At 34.1% G+C, this 19,007-nt stretch overlaps 4 protein-coding genes across 6 annotated transcripts; 1 reads left to right on the forward strand and 3 right to left on the reverse strand.

Annotated features, from left to right (window-relative positions):
- The first annotated feature begins 2,907 nt into the window (after positions 1-2,907).
- LOC111470813 (pirin-like protein) lies at positions 2,908-4,958 on the forward strand. The gene is made up of 6 exons (XM_023116447.1): positions 2,908-3,146; positions 3,254-3,303; positions 3,445-3,483; positions 3,878-3,906; positions 4,003-4,169; positions 4,237-4,958. The coding sequence occupies exons 1-6, from the start codon at positions 2,938-2,940 to the stop codon at positions 4,718-4,720; spliced, it is 978 nt and encodes a 325-aa protein (XP_022972215.1). The 5' UTR covers positions 2,908-2,937; the 3' UTR covers positions 4,721-4,958.
- Positions 4,959-6,207: 1,249 nt separating this feature from the next.
- Positions 6,208-8,397, reverse strand: LOC111470815 (ras-related protein RABA5d-like). Of its 2 annotated transcripts, XM_023116451.1 has the most exons (3): positions 7,908-8,392; positions 6,412-6,775; positions 6,208-6,367 (listed from the first exon to the last, which is right to left on the reverse strand). In XM_023116451.1, the coding sequence occupies exons 1-2, from the start codon at positions 8,242-8,244 to the stop codon at positions 6,459-6,461; spliced, it is 654 nt and encodes a 217-aa protein (XP_022972219.1). In that variant the 5' UTR covers positions 8,245-8,392; the 3' UTR covers positions 6,208-6,367; positions 6,412-6,458. The 2 variants fall into 2 exon arrangements, with proteins under 2 accessions (XP_022972219.1, XP_022972220.1); XM_023116452.1 differs by having other exon boundaries at positions 6,208-6,775; positions 7,908-8,397.
- A 662-nt stretch (positions 8,398-9,059) lies between these two features.
- LOC111470812 (transcription factor bHLH128) lies at positions 9,060-11,366 on the reverse strand. 2 transcript variants are annotated; one of them, XM_023116446.1, is made up of 7 exons: positions 10,802-11,366; positions 9,788-10,059; positions 9,570-9,701; positions 9,435-9,500; positions 9,286-9,354; positions 9,138-9,204; positions 9,060-9,092 (listed from the first exon to the last, which is right to left on the reverse strand). In XM_023116446.1, exons 1-6 carry the CDS (start codon positions 11,274-11,276, stop codon positions 9,151-9,153), a joined length of 1,068 nt encoding a protein of 355 aa, XP_022972214.1. In that variant the 5' UTR covers positions 11,277-11,366; the 3' UTR covers positions 9,060-9,092; positions 9,138-9,150. The 2 variants fall into 2 exon arrangements, with proteins under 2 accessions (XP_022972214.1, XP_022972213.1); XM_023116445.1 differs by lacking the exon at positions 9,060-9,092 and having other exon boundaries at positions 9,134-9,204.
- Positions 11,367-15,295: 3,929 nt separating this feature from the next.
- LOC111470810 (phospholipase A1-Ialpha2, chloroplastic-like) lies at positions 15,296-17,513 on the reverse strand. Its single transcript, XM_023116441.1, has 2 exons — positions 16,835-17,513; positions 15,296-15,971 (listed from the first exon to the last, which is right to left on the reverse strand). Exons 1-2 carry the CDS (start codon positions 17,471-17,473, stop codon positions 15,315-15,317), a joined length of 1,296 nt encoding a protein of 431 aa, XP_022972209.1. The 5' UTR covers positions 17,474-17,513; the 3' UTR covers positions 15,296-15,314.
- Between the last annotated feature and the right edge of the window lie 1,494 nt (positions 17,514-19,007).

Here is a 19,007-nt window from a genome sequence, read left to right on the forward strand (position 1 = left end):
GAAAACTCATATTTTCAATGCGATTAAATCATTTAACTAAATGTATTTTTTAATTAAAACTTTATTATTCATTGAATCGAGACAACTTAAACTAACCATCTTATGTTAAATAATTAATTATTATAAGGAAAAAGACAAAAAAGACATTTAAATTAAATAAAAATATAATTATAATAATAATAATTTTTTAATTTTGTCAAATTATTTTAGTCTCTGTAAGGCACCTCATTGATTTAGGGTACATGGATGACAACTCGAAACGGCGGCGTTTGGTTCACATCTAGATCTAGACGCCAAATTAGAAGAACAGTTACATTTGACAGACAAACGTTCAAACTATTATTTTCTTAATATTTTACCCAATTTTTTTTATTACATTCAGAATGAGTTTTTAAAATATTTACTATAATTTTAAAAATCATTTCCATATCTCATAATAAAATATTATCCTAATGTTTTTTGCACGTTAATTAATCACCAATAATTTATATATATATATATGATACGATATTCTAGAGAATCTCTCATATTAATTAAAAATTCCAATTTTCTTTTAAAAAATATTTGATTTTTAAAAAAACAATAATCAATTTTCTATAATATCACGGAAAATACAATTTTTTTTTTTAATGTAATCAAATTATACATCCAGTAAACACTCTCAATTAAATAATTAAAATATTTTTACTCTTTTTTAGTGGTATTTTATTTTACTAAATTATTAATATTACAATTTAATAATTTAAAAAAAAAAGTCAAAGTTTTGATAAGTATAAATATTTATATAAATTGGAAGCAAACGCAATGCTTAGGTGTTGGGATGTCATTTTTTTTTAATAAATATGGTTTTTTGTGTGGATATTTATTCGTAATAAATTAACAAAATAAAAAAGGAAATTTCCAAAAATAGACCGGAAAAAATTATTAAATGTTTTAACTATTTTATTTTTATCCGTGCTCTCTGATCATCCTAATTGCATGTGTTTGCATTTGTATGACCCTTGTAGTGAGACCACATACTGAGTATTTCTCGAAATACTTAAGCCGTGTGTCACATCATTTTTCAAGTAAAGTCAAGACGCACTTATACGGAGGGCTGCGACATCGCGAGCTGGCACGAGCAAAGACGGTGGCATAGCGAAAATTTGAAGAAACGTTATTAATGAAACAAATTGTTAGGTAGTATAGTAAAACCAATAGGTCAATTTCAAATTAGTGAGACAAATTTCATTAACAAATGTGTCCATAAATGAAATGAAATGTAATGGACTCAAGTTTATCTAATCTTATCAAATAGAATCATATTATTTATAATGTCCATTGTTGGATGATGAAAGTCCCACATCGGTTAATTTAGGGAATAGTCATGGGTTTATAATCTAAGAATACACTCTCCATTGGGATGAGGCCTTTTGGGAAGCCCAAAGCAAAGTCATGAGAGCTTATGCTCAAAGTGGACAATATCATACTATTGTGGAGAGTCGTGTTCGTCTAACATGGTATCAGAGCCATGCCCTAAACTTAGCCGTGTCATTAGATTGGCAAATCCTTAAATGTCGAACCTCCTCGAAGGTACGAAGGCAGTCAAAAATGACTAAGACTCCAAAGGAGTCGAGCCTCGAATAGGGGAGGCGTGCTTTGTTCGAGGGGAGGTGTTGGATGATGAAAGTCCCACATCGGTTAATTTAGGGAATGATCATGGGTTTATAATCTAAGAATACACTCTCCATTGGGATAGGCCTTTTGGGAAGCTCGGACAATATCATACTATTGTGGAGAGTCGTCTAACATCCATTATTAAAATTTTGTAATGTACACTTACGAATAAGCTGTCGTATTAATGACTAATTTATCCATAATTGACAGGTTAAGATATTATTGACAGGTTAAGATATTATTGTAATGCTGAGTAAAGAAAAGATGCGTCGTTTAAATGAGAATAATGTGAGATCCTACATCGGTTAGAGAGGAAAACATATATTCGATACATAATGGACCAAAGCGGACAATATCTATCCTACATCGGTTAGAGAAGAAAACATATATTCGATACATAATGGACCAAAGCGGACAATATCTATCCTACATCGGTTAGAGAAGAAAACATATATTCGATACATAATGGACCAAAGCGGACAATATCTATCCTACATCGGTTAGAGAAGAAAACATATATTCGATACATAATGGACCAAAGCGGACAATATCTATCCTACATCGGTTAGAGAAGAAAACATATATTCGATACATAATGGACCAAAGCGGACAATATCTACAACGGGTAGATTGAAAGCAACGAGGTCTGATTCTAAGCATGAGACGCTACAGTTTTGAACTTGATATAAATTGTTTAATATGAGTCGTGACGTTGAATATTGTATATAACAAAGTTCAATATACATAATATATAGTTTGATAGTGAAAGTCTTTAAAAAGCAAAATTCATATGAATATGGTATGTCGTATCATATCCATTTAAGAAAAGAAAAGGAAGAAGAAGATTCGGAGTGAATTGACAATTAAATTGCCAGCATGACGTCATCCTTACGTCATCCTTCTTTTTATTATTATTATTTTTTTTATAATTTCACTTTTTGAGTTTCTATTTATTTAATTTTGGTTAGAATTTGAAAATATGTTTAAAAGTAGATAATAAAATTAAATTTGATGGGAATTTAGAATTAAAAAATAAAAAATAAAAAATAAAAAAGCGACATCATCATGATTCAATGTTGACATCATAATTTAATTTATGATTGGTTAAAAATGAAATAAATAAAAAAAGAAAAGAAAAAGAATTGTGTCCCCACGTCCTAATTTCCCCACGCTTTCAATCCCTATGCGTCGCCTGTGGGTCAGAACCCCAAAAACCCCCAAATTCATATATAAAGGAAATCCCGAAGCACCAATCCTCTCATCGCAATTTCTACTCTGTTTATGAAATCTTCTCTTGCCCTCATTTTCAAACTCCCCGCCATTCTGTTCCCCAGATTCTCGATTATCCCCACCACCGCCATTTCCGCCACCATGTCCACTTCCGATCACTCTTCCCCCGCCTTTGACAGACCTCGCTCCGTCGTCAAGAAGGTTCTCGCTAAACTCCAGCACGAAGGCGATGGCGCCGTTGTTCGTCGAGGCATCGGAAGGTCTCTTTCCTTCTTCTTTCTTCGTTCTTTTTTTATTTTTTTATTTTATTACCGGTTCCTCTTCGTCTTCTCCGCTGCTGATTTTATTTCTCGTCTCTGTTTTTCAGGAGCGATTTGAAGAATCTGGATCCATTTCTGATGCTCGATGATTTTTCCGGTAATCGCAATCGCAATCTGATTGTGTTGTTTTTCTTTGTTATTGATGAATTCGTTTTTTTGTTTGTTTGTTTGTTTGTTTGTTTCTCCTTTTACTGATTCTGTCCTTTTTTTTTTTCTGCTATTGTTTGATTTCTTGCAGTTAGTCCGCCGGCTGGATTCCCCGATCATCCTCACAGAGGTTACTTTCTTTGAATTGAATTTTCGTTGTCGAATAACGGAACTGGTCAATTAATTCAACTTATTTTCTTTTTAATTTGTGGTTGTGCTTCATCAATATAATTTTAAAATGGTTACATTACAAATTTGGTATCTAAAACGTAATTCTGATGATTTTGAAATTTAATGTTCCCTCATAAAATCTAAAAAAAATAGTTCTGATTTGATAAAAGTTTCCTAAATAGATTTGATCATTAGAAACTGTATAGAAACGCAAGATTAATTTTAATATATTTTCAAAATCATACTTACCAAATTTGATTAACATTGAATATGACATCTCATATATTAGAAAACGTCTTTTATTTTCTCAATTTCTGTATTAATTGTTTTTCCTTTCTTGTTTTCTCCCCCAGGTTTTGAGACAGTGACTTACATGTTACAGGTAAAATCTCTAGTTCTGAGATGAAAAAAAAAAGAATGGGGACAAATTTCATTTGATTAATTAATTAATTTGTTAATTAATTTGTGGATTTTTCAGGGAGGAATTACTCATCAAGATTTTGCTGGCCACAAGGGTACGATCAGAACAGGTGATGTACAGTGGATGACAGCAGGAAGAGGTATTATCCATTCTGAAATGCCTGCTGGCGAAGGTCCTCAAAAGGGATTGCAGCTTTGGATCAATCTTGCAGCACATGACAAAATGTAACCACTTCCCCTTCTTTTGTATTTGTTCGAGAAATTATTCAATGGGACTGACACAATGTTACAGGATGGAACCAAAATATCAGGAGATTCTAAGCAACGACATTCCGAGAGCGGAGAACGACGGTGTCGAGGTTAACGTTATAGCAGGAGAGTCCATGGGAGTCCATTCTCCAATCTACACTCAAACGCCAACGATGTACCTCGACTTCACATTGAAACCAAAAGCTCAAGTGCATCAAAGCATCCCAGAGACATGGACTTCTTTCGTATACATAATCGACGGGGAAGGGGTATTCGGGTCGTTGAACTCGTCCCGGGTGGCGGCTCACCATGTCCTAGTGTTAGGACCGGGAGATGGGCTGAGTGTATGGAACAGATCTTCAAATCCATTGAGGTTTATTCTTGTAGCAGGGAAGCCACTGAATGAACCAATTGTTCAACATGGACCATTTGTGATGAACTCCCAATCTGAAATTGACCAAGCCATTGAGGACTACCACTATGCCAAAAATGGGTTTGAAATGGCAAAGCATTGGAGATCCCAGTGAGGAAAAAGAAAGAAAGCTTCTAGAAGACCCCAAAAGTGGTTGCTGATTGTTCTAAAAGGTCAGGGGTCAGCTTATCTTGGTTAAATTTTATGTTTTTAATTATTTTATTTTATTTTGTTTTTGTTCTGTTCTTTTGTTGTTTCTTTTAATATAAAATTTATAATTTAACCTATTTTCTGAAGTTGTTGGTGGAAGTAATGTGGTTTATATATATATATATATATATATTTCTTCTCAATCATTTTCATTTGTGACCCTCCAACTATAAACCACTTTGTAGAAAAAGGGAAGGAGGGTGAGAGATTTTGCATTTTGGGCAAAGGATTTCAAGTTTTCAATCTCCTTTCTCACCCAAATCCCCTATTTTGTCAACTCGCTGGTGGATATCTCCCATTCGTGTCCCATTCCATGCCATTATATTAGATTTGATGACCTATTTTTTTACTAAATAGGTGTTCTGTTTAGTAGATGCTGCCCATTTTAGTTTGTTACGTAATATCATCAATCTCGTGGTTTCAAAATGTGTATAAATGGCGACGATATGTAACAAGTCAAAGCATGCAATATCTATTAAGGTGGCCTTGGGCTATTAGAGTGATATCAGAGCCAACATGTCTTGTTTTTACTCACATATTAACTAACGTAAGTGAGGACAAATTCCACCTACTAACATGAATCTTTCTAGCATGTTTTGTCCTCATTCACATGCATTTTAGAAAAATTCTATAGATATCACCCAACATAAAATTGTTTCAAGTAAAACAAGCTTAATCGTTGACCTCCTATTATAATTAAACAATCGAAAGGGAAGGTGCACCTTGTTGATATCGATAGTAACTTTCAATTCTTTTAAACATTTCTTAGCCATCATAATTTGTAAGGTGATATATACTCTAAAAAACTATAATTCTATAGCCGAAAAATGAGTACATTTTTGAAGCATGGTATGAACGAAAGAATTATAGTATTGAGATGAGTTCCATCAACTAGAAAGTTGAAATGATCACAGCTCACGTTCAAAGTGAAATAGCTATGAGTTTGGCAAAGTTTCACTTGAAACCAAAATTTTCCTTCTCCCTTTTTTTTTGGGGGGGCCTTTTGAGTTATAATTGATTGAATGAAAGGAATTGGGAAATTAATGGAATGAAAATGATAGGAACACAAAATTTTCAAAGCTAGAAATCGAATTAGATTCCATTCTCTTTACCCCATTCAACGTGTTTACATTCGTTCCAACCCTTCATTTTTTTTTTTAAGTTGAGATTTTTAAATCTTACCCGAAAAAAATAACCCCCTAAACAGATCATTCAACTCTTCATTTCTCCCGTTAAGACCTTAATTGAGAAAAAGAAAAAAAAAACAAGAAAACCCTAGATGGATCATTCAAGATATGCTCTGAAAACAAAAAAAAAAAAACTGAGTTACGATCAATAACGTTCAATTTTATCGAGTGGTATAGCAAATAATGAAGATCCAACTGATAATGATTCATCCAAGAATATGTGTTCGTATCTGTTCTTACTATTTGCTTCAAATAATAATTAATACAAAAGAGTTTCTTGTCTTAATTAAATTCAAAGAAATAATTTCATTTCTATATATGGCAAATGGTCTTTAGATTGAATTGGAAGAGGCTGGAGAGAAACTATAAAGGAAACAAACAGAAAAACAACCAATTTGAATCACCAGACCAACAGAACCAGAAATCACTCAACTCTCGGAGCTTAAGAGATGAACATCACCTTGGACAGCAAGACAAATAGCTCTCCGATTGCTTAGATCCACCGTTGTTGACGAGGCTCACCCGGTTAACGGATAATTCTGCTTTGTAGGTATCCGAGTTCAGGACCTTCCTGCTGACATTGTTGTATATTTCTCGGATCACGATCTCGAATGCCCTTTTAACATTTGTCGAGTCTAGAGCTGACGTTTCCATGAAGAACAACCCTTCGGCCTCTGCTAGACTCGTGCCTTCCTCAATACTCACGTCCCTGATGTTATCCAAGTCACATTTGTTCCCGACTAGCATCCTTGCCACTGTCGTTTCGGAATGAGCTGCATAACGATTTCAATAAGATATCAAAACTCATAGTTTAAAGCAATCAGATAGGCATTAATTCACCAGCAAATGGGTGAAAGACAGCAACTCTAAGACAGAAACAATTGAACAGAGAAATCAAGCATGTGCAGCTGATGATAACTTCTATAACGCCCAAGACCACCCCTAGCATATATTGTCCTTTTTGGGGTTTTCCTTTTCGAGCTTATAAAGAAGGGTTCGTTCTCTTGTCCAATCGACGTGGGATCTCGCAACATCAAACTGATCATTTTCCAAGCCAATATGTCCACCCAAATTCGAAACTAAATCTTGTCTGTAAGCTGTGTTATAGGATCAACAAGATAGCTCTGTACGACTGTCCCACCCAGAGACACCATAACCAAATGAACTCGCCCAATATGCGATAACGAATATGGTATCCGAGGATGGTGACAAAACCGACAAAGTTGATCCTTGGATGTAAATTTGCATCAAATTCGTATCTAAATTTGCCAACAAAGTTTCACATTACGACTAAAACGAACAAATGCACGAGCTTACGGAGCAAACCCGAATATTTCAAAAGTACAAGGATCAAAATAGAGCAAGTGGTAAACGTTTCAAGGATCAAAGTAGAATTTAAACGAACTTCGTTTCAGCTACAAGATGAGGCTATGAGCTTCATCAAGTACTTGCACTTCCATTAATATCTAGGATATGAGATTCATCAAGATGAGGCTATGAACTTTCTTTCTTTCTTTCTTTCTTACTTGATTTGTAATTTATCGAAACATTTCATCATTTGAAACTTGAGAGAAACTCGAGCTTGATAATGACAAGAAAACAATGATGAATTAAGCATCAAATTTGGTGCTAATAAGGAATGAACAAGCAAAATCTTACTGAATTTCATTACTTAATCGCCAGTAGTTCTACAGAGAAAATAGGATCAGATCTGAATTATTTCAAAGAATCAAGAATGGCTATCTATTTCATACTATGAAGTTAGTTCAAGTAATTGAACAAAATCAAATCACTACAACCAAATTCCAAAAAGAGAAGAGTCCAGATCTAGACATCTCAACCTAAAAGCCAGAGAAGACCAAGATCAAAAAGAATAGAGAGGAAAAAGTTGAGGCAGGCACTCACTCTTGAGCTCGTCTAGCCATCGACCGACACTGTCGAAAGTGGAGCGGCGGCTGATATCATAAACGATGAGCGCACCGACAGCGCCGCGATAGTATGCAGAGGTGACGGCGCGGAACCGCTCTTGGCCGGCAGTATCCCAAATCTGAGCCTTAACTTCTTTGCCGTCGATATCCATAACCTGCGTCTGAAATTCGACGCCGATTGTGGCCTTGGAGTGGAGATTGAATTCGTTTCTGGCATAACGAGACAACAAATTGGATTTCCCGACAGCCGAATCTCCGATTATGACGATCTTGAAGAGATACTCCTCGCCGCCTTCATCATCAGACGACGACATTGCTCAGCCTTCGATTCTGCCTCTACTTCTCTTTCTCTGCAACTTTTTAGAGAGAGAAAGAAGAGAGAGAGAGAGAGAGAGAGAGACAGAGCAATAATGGAATGGAGGATGAAGAAACAGAGCTGTCAGAGAGACACCCTGCGCATGTAGTGCTAGTGGGAACGCCCCTTTTATTATATGCCTTCCAATTTTCCTTCCATTTTATTTTGCATTAATATTAATTACATTTTTTTTTGTTATTTTCTTTAATTTTTTAATCAACCATCCATAGAGTCACTCCGTCCAAACAAAATTTAAAAGCTTAGTTTTATTTAATTTTCTTAGCTGGAAAAAAAGCTTTGACTTTTTTAGTAGTATCCGTCTTTCTCGACTTACTATGGTTCGCTCCTAGAAATATAACCTCCTGACCCTCTCTCGTCAAAACCTTATTAATTCAAAGGAAATTGAGCCGCCAAGAGCAAACTGTCCCAGGAAGAATAAGTTGTTCTCTTACCGTTCACCCGGGTTTATATAAATCCAAAATTTCTAGCTTCAACGAATCTTCATTGACTAAAAACGATTGTCTGAGATAAACAGAATTTTTAAAAAATCGACAACCAAGGATTTGAATGCGAATAACGAAAAGACGGTCAAAGATAGATTTCCCGACTCGAAAAAAGTCAAAGCAACAAAAAAGAATTGTAGGGAGGGACCCATTTGCAATTATTTTACATGGAAAAAGAAGAATTAAGCTTATTATTCCACTAAATTTTGGGAATTAAATATGTACAAAAAAAAAAAAAAAAAAAAAAAAAAAAAAAAAAAAAAAAAAAAAAAAAAAAAAAAAACTATTGTTTTTGCTTTTTCTTTTAAAAATGGTAAAATTCTTAGGTACCATTCATTTTCCAACTCTTACAATTCCAAATGTTATGAGCATTCTTTGCTTCCACACGTGCAATTCTTAACTTCTTTGTTAAGCTTCTGAAAAAAAATAAAAATATATATTTTAATCTAAAAATGATCGGGAATGTAATTCAACTGATTTACAGATGATTAGAGTACCTGAATTTGATTTTGAAGGCCTTTGATGTGCTGCACTGCTAAGTCCAACATGTCTGAATAGCTCGTTTGCTGTAATAAAATATGAATAAGATAAACTTAAAAGGTTGAAATGACGTTACAGAAATTTACCCTTAAAGTTTGAATTGTACCTTATCCATGTTCGGAACAAGTTCTTGAAGTTTCTTCAATTTTCCACTGATTCTAGTTCTCCTCTCCTATGCACAAATTTAACTTATTAGGTTAAAATACGTCACACATGCAAACACGTAAAAATCTAAACGGACCCTTTCGGCGATGCTGCGAGGATGAGTGGCACAGCCACGTTTGGCTCGGATCTTACAAGGCACGGAGTCTTCTGGGATTTGAAGCAACCTCTCTACGGTTGCAATTTCAAAACTTGTTTGCGACAGACTAAACTAAAACAATGTAAAAAAAGAGGTCAAAAATTTGAATCTCGTATCGTTAAGTTACGTTATCGAGAGAACGTAAAATGAGCGTATACCTGAGAGTCGAGGCCGGTGAAAAAGTCTCCATCAGAGTGCAGAAGCTTGGATCTTTTGGGATGATGAGGGGCAGCGAAGGCAATGGAGTTGGAGGTGTCCCAAGAGTCCATGGCAAAGGCTGTGGGGGCAAAGGAATAGGAGCTGCTACCCTCCACGACACTCTCACTCATGGAAGACATTTGAGACACCGAATCCTGCCCACCACTGAAGCTCAGCTGTGACTTCAACCTTCCAATTCCTCCTCCCCCTCCCCTTGTCAATGAAAACCCTCCTGTTTTTTTCATGCAATAATACTATATTTATACCCAAAGTTTCGATTTTTTGTATTGTTGGATGATGAAAGTCCCACGTCGCCTAATTTAGAGAATGATCATGCATTTATAATCAAATAATACTCTCTTCATTGGTATAAAGCCTTCTAGGAAACCCAAAACAAAGCTATCAAAGCTTATGCTCAAAGTAGACAATATGTCATACCATTGTGGAGAGTCGTGTTCATCTAACATGTATCAGTGGTTACTCAATTTACGGTAGTGGAGTAGTGGATAATTTCCCTATTAAGAAGAGTAGTGGATTCCATTTTTATTCCATTATTGAAGATGCTTGAAAACAACTACGACAGTAGCCAACCAAAACTACATGTCGGCTTCCACCCAACTCAAGATCGGGATTTTTATAAATAAAAATTAAAGTCAAATAAACATCACTCACACCTCTTGCACGTGACTTATGACGTGGATTTAAATAAAATGCTTTATTATTATTATTTTTAAAAATACACCAAAAATATTGTTAATTAATCATAAAATTAAGAATTAAGAAATTTAGTTTTACAAAAACTAAAGGTTATTGATGCGATCGAAGAGGGTAATTAGGTCATTTTGAAAACTCGGCGGTATATTTTCGTAAATTTGACCAGCTAGTCAACGGCCATTGGCCTCTTGGGAACAAAGCGGTGAAACCACGCGCCGGCGAAGGAAAAACTAAATGAGAGAGAGAGAGAGAGAGATTACCGGTTCCTTCAGCGACGGAGAGATGGCCGAGAAATCCAGCCGGCGAGCTTCTCTGGCGAACCAACGGCGAAGAGGAAGACGATTGGCCACCATTGCCATTAAAATCTCTCGCCGTAGAGAAATCCTCAAGCGCCAAATCGTGGAGTCCGTACGGCCGTTGCAAGGCAGCTGCCGCCGACGATTTCAGATCGTTGGAAGTAGACGACGATTGAACAACCTTCCGAGAGGACTCCACAACGGAGGACTCAGCGGAGGAGAAGGAGTGACCACCGAACGACGGCGGCGTACGGAGAAACGCATCGGAGTCTGGATGGCGCTTCCCGATCACAGAATCGACGGCCGAATTCAGCAAAGAGCCAGGTGCAGAACCATAGCGAGTGAGGCCTCCACCACCGGAGGCGCCGCCCCCTGCGCCGGCGTGGGAGGAGGGCATGGAATTGTGAGAGGAAGAAGAGGAGGAAGTTGATTGGTACATATGGCGGATTTGGGGAGAGGGATCTGTATGAACAAATGAAATGAAATGAAATTGGAAGAGATTGAGATTGAGATTGAGATTGAGATTGAGATTGGGGGAAAAGCGATTAAAAATAACAGGAAATAATAAACTACTTTATACCTATAAATATTTAAATTAAATTAAATTAATATTTTAATAGATGCTTTTGCTTATTGAGGCAGTGCCTAAGGGATTTGATAATCTTACATGACGTTGATGTTACCACCCTTCTCTCTCTCTTCTTTCTCTTCGTAATCTGTTTAATGTTTTTTTTCAACCTTTTACATAAAGGCTTCAATTATTGTTCAATTATTGTAGGCTGAGTTCAAATATTAAACATTCAAAATATAAATATTATATATTTTTAATATTCATAAAAATTATATTCCAATTTTTATGTAATTAAAAATATTTTGAAGCAATTAAAAATGATTTTAGAAGAGTGGATAACACATGCTTGATCAAGTTGAGCTGCCGGAGGCTCTGAAAAAGGATGAATTTTGATTCGTTTTCTCTTTCCTATATTTTAACCCCCACTTGTCCAAAAAATTAAAAAATATATATATTTCAATGCTCCACAAATTTCCTATTTTCTTTATTAACGATAAAAATTAAATCTATAAATATTATTTCAATAATTTCCTTATTTCCTTATAAAAACAATTTAAATATTTTCTCAAAAAAGATGAAACCCAGAAAACAATTATTTGATATTTTAAATCTAATTTTTAAAATTCATATATTATGTTTATAAATTTAATTTTTTAAAAACTAACAATATACATACACATATTGTAATATATTGAAGGAGAAATTAGAATATTCCCTTAAATAATAATCATATTAAAAGAATATATATATATATATATATAATTGCGTATTTAATTTAATTTTTAATTTTTAAAATTTAGATATTTTGGATGGTGGGAAATAGCTAAAGCGTTGTCTTACATGGCGTGCGCTCAGTAGTCAGTCGGATTTCAACAACGCACCCAACTTGTTCCTCAGTTTTTTTTTTTTTTTTTAAATTAAATCTAATATTTATTTTATTTAATTAATTTATTTCTTAAACAATATTACAAAAATATTAAATGTTTATTAATTAATTTAGTTATTTATATATATATTTTTTTTAAATTTGAGATCTCGAGCTTAAAAGCTCGATATTTTGAGTAAATCTAGTTGCAAAGATCAAACCCACGAATGTCCGTACATATTTAGGGTTATATGTCATTTCTTTATTTTAAAAAAAAATATATTTTTTTTATTTTATCCATTTTTTATTCATTGGGAATCTTTAAAGATTCTTGTATTTGCATTTATTTCATTGGATTCCTCTATTTATTTAATTTAATTTCACTATATATATATAATTAACAAACCAATCATATACCATAAAAAGAGTGTTATAATTACACTAATAGCCCTGGTACCCAATTAACTCACTAATGGATCGCCAAGTTGTAGTAGTACAATATGGAAGTCTTGTTGGGCTTTACCCCATTCGGTGAATTTTTACAACTTCGACATAAACTGTCCCAGTAATAAAATAATTACTACGGAACTTTTTGTAAGTTTTACGTGACCTTCGATACATGCGTTCAATTAGGAGATGACTCACTAATAGTATAAGGACAAAACCCGTAAATTTTCAAAGTAAGATTAAAAAGTTTGAAAATGATTTATGACGTGTAGATATATGATTTCAATATGATAAAAAAAAAAAAAAACAAAAAAAAGTGGTGTTTGGTTGAAAATTAATTGAGGATTTGATTGGGAGTTTGAAGGTTAGCTAAAGATTCAATGAATGGGTATCGCTATCCATAATGCCGTCTTTGACTCGCTATTCAATTTCCATTAAAATCATTTTATTAGTAAATTTCAAAAACTTATTTCCAACTCTGATGAACGTATCAGACCACGATGTTGGGCCCATATAATCTTTGACTAGTTCTGATGCTCACATACACCTCGAAAACGTAGGCCCGTTTAATCTCGTATATGTCTTAATGGAATGAAAGATTCCTGTTTAAATTGAAAAGAGTGAAGGAAGCAGAAACAGATTTCTCTCGGTTAACTAAATATAGTCGAAAATAGAGATTATACTCTTATCACAAACTTAATTCCATCTAAGAGACAAGTGTCAGGCATGTTTACAGAACGGTTTGCATGAATTAATGAGCAAACTAGGTAGGTATATGAGATACATCGTACCTCTCACAAGAACATGAAAACATAACAAACTCAGCTTTATTCAAACTTACCTTAAAAGCTCAAACCAAACAAAGCAGATACCATAAATATATACATAATCAATGGTTTCTCATAATTTACGTTTATTTTATATATTTTTTATTATTATTTTGTTGAATGAAAGTTCCACGTCAGCTAATTTAGAGAATGATTATGGGTTTATAATCAAGAAATACTATCTCCATCGGAGGCCTTTTGAGAAGCCTAAAGTAAAGTGATAAGAGCTTATGCTCAAAGTGGACAATATCATACCATTGTGGAGAGTAGTGTTCGTCTAACATATTTATCAATTCGATTGGTCAGGTAAAATATACGACATTATTGACCTGATAAAAATGTTTATTGATATACAATTAATATTTAAATATTTAAAGACGTAAGGATCAATCTAAAAGTTGAAATTCGTGTACATGCTAGCTCAAATTTTTTAGTAACTTTTTTTTTTCTTTTGTTTTTTCTTCAAAAAATAAATAAATAAATAAAATTCAAACAAAGCATTAACTCGGCTATGGCATTGACATGTTTGGTGGCAAGAAATATGCCGACACAATACACGACCAATCAAATACTTTTCGTTTTGTCCGAAATTTCGTGGCTGTAAATGTTAACCATGGTTATTCTAAGTTCGAAAAGAAATATGATACTCACAAATGCTCGTGTTAGTATTGAGAGGTAGATGAGTTGGACTCAAATTATTTGTAGTAAAACTCGAAAAACAAAATCACAAGATCAAATGTAGCTCGTTCCAACACATAAGCCCACGTTCTTTAAAATACAACATCATATTATGAGATAAAACAATTTGACATTTTTCGATCAACGAATATTATTATTCAAAAACAAGTTTTCACGTTTTAAAAAGTTGAAAGATATTTTAAATACTTATTAACCAGCCTGTAAACCTATAATTAGTTTTCAAATACTATGAATTATCAGTATAATCCAATACTAAAACTTTAGATTCATCTGTACCGAGATTAATTACTCGATGACACACCGTGTAAAAAGACGTCAATTGGTCAAAGGTTTGACCTTTGTAATTGATAAGTAAGGAGAGAGTAGGACAAAACTACAATATAACGACAAAAAAACGTCTACTTATTGAAGGTTTTTCCCGAACGAAGAATATTCAACAAACTTAGCCCATAAGACAAAATACATGGGAAAGGGAATATTATGTTTCTCTCTCTTTATTTTCTTATTTATTTATTTTTATGGTAAAAAATAATAAAGAATTTTATTAATTCAACCATTAATATTAAAAAATTTAAAATATATTTTATATAAAATATTTTTTAAGTAATTATAAAATATCATTTATGGGTTTTTTTTTCTTTTCTTATTGTATAAACTAATTAAATCCAAAGAAAAAAAGAAAAAAAGAAAGGTTTAATTCAAATTAATATACATATTATTCATGGTAAGTTGTTAGAAAGATTTTTTTTTTTTTTTTTTTTTAATTTTATTCAAACGTGTTTTTCTTTAATATAAAAATAGTTTATAATTAAATAACGCACTGAAATAACGATAGGATTCTATCTAGATGTATAAGACCCACCTCTTTTAAGTGGCTCGATCATAGGAACTCCAAACTTAAACGGGAAATAATCATATGAGATCCCACCTCTGTTGATAAGGGGAACGAAGTAGGGTGTGGAAATCTCTCTCTAGTAAAGTGTTTTAGAATACGTAAAGAACATAAATATTCATTTATTTATTTATAATATACCGGAAAGTGTTTCACAAGTTTTGATTATTATATACCTAATTTTGTGATTGACTCAACCAATTCTGTGGATTTCTCCATTGAAACATGTTCAAGTTCTGAGCATTGCTACACAAAAACTCCATAGCTTTGTTGATTACAATGATAATTTTTCGTCTCCTATCGTCATAGCCGTCGTCGTCGCCGTCGCTGTTGTCGCTATCGTCGTCATCTTTCGGGTATCTTAACAAGCTAATATAAGTCTCCAAATCATGAACCCAAGAAGGGTTTTGCATGTTGAAGAACTCAAGAACCAATTCAACTCCAACGTGTTTATAACTATTGAACAAAACGCCTGGCATCTTTGTGATCGGGTCGTTCACGTTCACGATTCTCAAAACTTTTACTCCCAATTCTTCGCATCTTTCTTTGAAGCTTAAATTCCCAACTTTTGGACCTCCAAAGGAAAACACTGAAATTGGAACAGCTTCTTTGTTTGTTCTCTTGTTCAATCCTAGCTCAGCTATGTCATATGCTAGAAGAACGCCTAATGCACTTCCCATACTATGCCCTGCCATGGTTATACTCACCTCTTCATTCTTGTACTTGTTTAATAGCCTCGACACTTCCGAGAGCAGCTGCTCCCGGCAGCTCTCGAGCCCGAATTTCGTGCACTTTTCCTCGCATGTGTAGAGCGTTAGAAACCCAGATACGACCTAGAAAATTTAAGAATATATGTCACTCGATTACTAAAGAGTTACAAAAAAATTTAAGCTTTTGGACTAATTGAGTAAAGTGTTGGAAACCCAAATACCTGGAAAATGTAAGAATATAAGTCACTCGAATACTAAATAGTTACGGAAAAAATTTAAGCTTTTGAACTGATTGAGTAAAGCGTTAGAAACCCAGATACAATACGACCGGGAAAATGTAAGAATCTAAGTCACTCGGTTACTAAATAGTTCAAAAGAATTTAGCTTTTGGGTTGATTGAGTAAGGTATTAGAAACCCAGATACGAACTCGAAAATGTTAGAATATATGTGACTCGATTACTGAATACCAAAAAAAAATTGAAGTTTTTGGGTGGATTGAATAAAGCGTTGGAAATCGAGATACCACCTGGAAAATGTGAGAATATATGGCATGTAATTACTAAATACAACAAAATTTAAGCTTTTGGACTGATTGAGTAAAACGTTAGAAATCCAGATAAAATACGACCAGGAAAATGTAAGAATATAAGTCACTCGTTACTAAATAGTTCAAAAGAATTTAGCTTTTCAGTTGATTGAGTAAGGCGTCGGAAACCCAGATACGACCTCGAAAATGTAAGAATATATGTGACTCGATTACTGAATACCAAAAAAAATTTTAAGTTTTTGGGTGGATTGAATAAAGAGTTGGAAACCAAGATACCACCTGGAAAATGTGAGAATATATGGCATGTAATTACTAAATACAAAAAAATTTAAGCTTTTGGGTTTGATGGAGTAAAGCGCTAGAAACCAGATACGACTCGAAAAAGAATATATGTCATGCCTAATAAAAAAAAATTAAGCTTTTGGGTGGATTGAAAACCTTGACATCGGGCCGATAACTGTAACAGTCGAGGTGCGCAGGTGTGAGGGAGCTCGTTAGAATCGCAATCCATTCAGGGATCGTTACGGTACCTCGGAAAGTGATAACAATGTCTCGTCGACCGAGTCTCTTACTCATATAATCGGAGGAGACGGCGACGTAGCCGATCCACCGTCCGCAAGCGGGTGGGGAGTTTTGGATGGGAGGAATATGGATGAAGGGAGGGGTAGCATAGATGTATTTGGACACTTCATAACCGGAATTCTCCAACCCTACTTCCTTAAACAAATTCTTCTTTCCAAATTTGCAAGTTAAATACCGTTTGGAGTTTGGATCAAGATCAAAGGCTTTATAACACGCCGCCACAAACTCGCCGTACCGGATAACTTCCCGCCGTAAAAGTGGATGAAGATTAGGTTCCACGAGATCTTCCCAGTTATTGCACCCATGAATCTGACGCCATAAGCTTGTGAAACCGGCGTTCTTGTGAACCATGGCGGCGGTAGAAGAAGAAGAAGAAACATTATCGGATCTTTTCGGGAGCGAAACTTGGCCGAAGGAGTGAGAATTGGAGCGAATTGTGTCGGAAAACGTGAAGTGGTTGGGAATTGAATTGAGCTTCAAAGTTGTATGCGCCATGGGAGGGGCTTAAATGGAAACAAAAAGAACAGGGGACCGAGAGAACGGTCTGAATTTCTCCAGGGAAGAGAGATATATAGAGGGAAAAAAATGTTTTTTTTTTTTTTTTTTTTTTTTTTTTTTTTTTTTTTNTTCTTGAAATTTAAAAAACATTTTATTTGGTAAGATAATTATTTTCTTAAAAAACATTTTATTTAATTATTTAATGTAATCTAGCTAACTGATTCGGTATTTAAAGTGGATTAAATTCGAATAAATAAAATCTTCCCAATAAGTTTGGATAAATTTGTTAATTTTTTTTTAAAAATATTATTTATCTCAATCACACAAGTTACGTTAAATTTAGCGGACCAAATAGTCCTTATAGTTATGTCAATTTAGTGAATACTCTTTATAATATTCGTCTCGATAGTTAAATAAGAACCCTAAAAAAATAATGAAGGACTATTTAGAAGGATTTTATGAATAAAAAAAAATGAAATTTTAATATTTATAATCGTAAGAACTAATATACATAAACGGGCGAAAAGAAAAGAGGGAAACAGAGAAATGGGGGNGGGGGGGGGGGGGGGGGGGGGGGGGTTGAAGTTGAGTATTCAGTTCGAAGTCGAAGAATTCAAATTCCTTGTAATCTAACGTGCAATGGTGCACGTGACGATGGATGTATTGTAGATTTTGCAAGTTACGACATGTATTTATGAGTAGTGATATTCTTGGTATATTTGATCGTGAAGTGATAAATCCTAAATCTGAGTATTCGGACTAGGTTATTATGTGTGGTAGTAGAGTTAGACTCTATCGAGTACCAAAATAGATACATGGATGCTGTTGAGGACTATATATTAGCTAATTTAGGAAATGATCTTGAGTTTATAAGTAGCAAATACATCTTCATTGGTATGAGGCATTTTGAAGAAGTCCAAATAAAGACATGAGAGCTTATGCTCAAAGTCATGTCCTAAACTTAACCATGACATTAGAGACCTCAAATATCGAACAAAGAGTTATGAGCCTCGAAGGTGTAGTCAAAAGCGAGTTAAGTCTCGAACAAATGATGTAGTTTGTTCGAGAACTCCCGAGAATTGAATCGAGCCTTATAGTGTATTTTGTTCAAAGGGAGGTTTATTGAGGATTGACTAGAAATACATTTCTAACAGATGGTGGGGATCCGTGATTTCTAACCGAAAACGGGTCACAAATATAAATCAAGTGATAACGAGGTTCTTACTATCATAACTACATTACCGAACGGACCAATATCTTTGGGTTGGGACCCACCCAAGGGATTAGACTAAATTTTTGGAGTGATGCAAGGCAGGAGTGGAAATTGACCCCTAAAAATGGGATCACCTCACTTGGTGACCTCAACAACTTTCCATTAAACGCTTATTTCCGTTTCCATTAATTCCTTCTTTTCATAATACATTGAACTACACCAATAATTTTAATATTTACCCATTTGAATTTAATTTGGAAGGTTAATATTATTTTTAATTATATTTTCATTTTTTTTTATTTACAGTATAATTTTTAT

This window comes from Cucurbita maxima, unplaced genomic scaffold (assembly GCF_002738345.1).
Source record: "Cucurbita maxima cultivar Rimu unplaced genomic scaffold, Cmax_1.0 Cma_Scf00047, whole genome shotgun sequence".
NCBI classification, from domain to species: domain Eukaryota; kingdom Viridiplantae; phylum Streptophyta; class Magnoliopsida; order Cucurbitales; family Cucurbitaceae; genus Cucurbita; species Cucurbita maxima.

Excerpts from the sequence above, each read along its gene's own strand:
- LOC111470813 (XM_023116447.1), top strand. The coding sequence starts at position 2,938 with ATGAAATCTTCTCTTGCCCTCATTTTCAAACTCCCCGCCATTCTGTTC. Across the intron at positions 3,147-3,253 it reads GTTCGTCGAGGCATCGGAAG|GAGCGATTTGAAGAATCTGG; the intron begins GTCTCTTTCCTT and ends TCTGTTTTTCAG. Across the intron at positions 3,484-3,877 it reads CCCCGATCATCCTCACAGAG|GTTTTGAGACAGTGACTTAC; the intron begins GTTACTTTCTTT and ends TTTCTCCCCCAG.
- LOC111470815 (XM_023116452.1), bottom strand. The coding sequence starts at position 8,244 with ATGTCGTCGTCTGATGATGAAGGCGGCGAGGAGTATCTCTTCAAGATC. Across the intron at positions 6,776-7,907 it reads ATGGCTAGACGAGCTCAAGA|CTCATTCCGAAACGACAGTG; the intron begins GTGAGTGCCTGC and ends ATCGTTATGCAG.
- LOC111470812 (XM_023116446.1), bottom strand. The coding sequence starts at position 11,276 with ATGTACCAATCAACTTCCTCCTCTTCTTCCTCTCACAATTCCATGCCC. Across the intron at positions 9,702-9,787 it reads TCACCGGCCTCGACTCTCAG|TTTAGTCTGTCGCAAACAAG; the intron begins GTATACGCTCAT and ends ACATTGTTTTAG. Across the intron at positions 9,205-9,285 it reads GCCTTCAAAATCAAATTCAG|AAGCTTAACAAAGAAGTTAA; the intron begins GTACTCTAATCA and ends ATTTTTTTTCAG.
- LOC111470810 (XM_023116441.1), bottom strand. The coding sequence starts at position 17,473 with ATGGCGCATACAACTTTGAAGCTCAATTCAATTCCCAACCACTTCACG. Across the intron at positions 15,972-16,834 it reads GTTATCGGCCCGATGTCAAG|GTCGTATCTGGGTTTCTAAC; the intron begins GTTTTCAATCCA and ends TAAATTTTCTAG.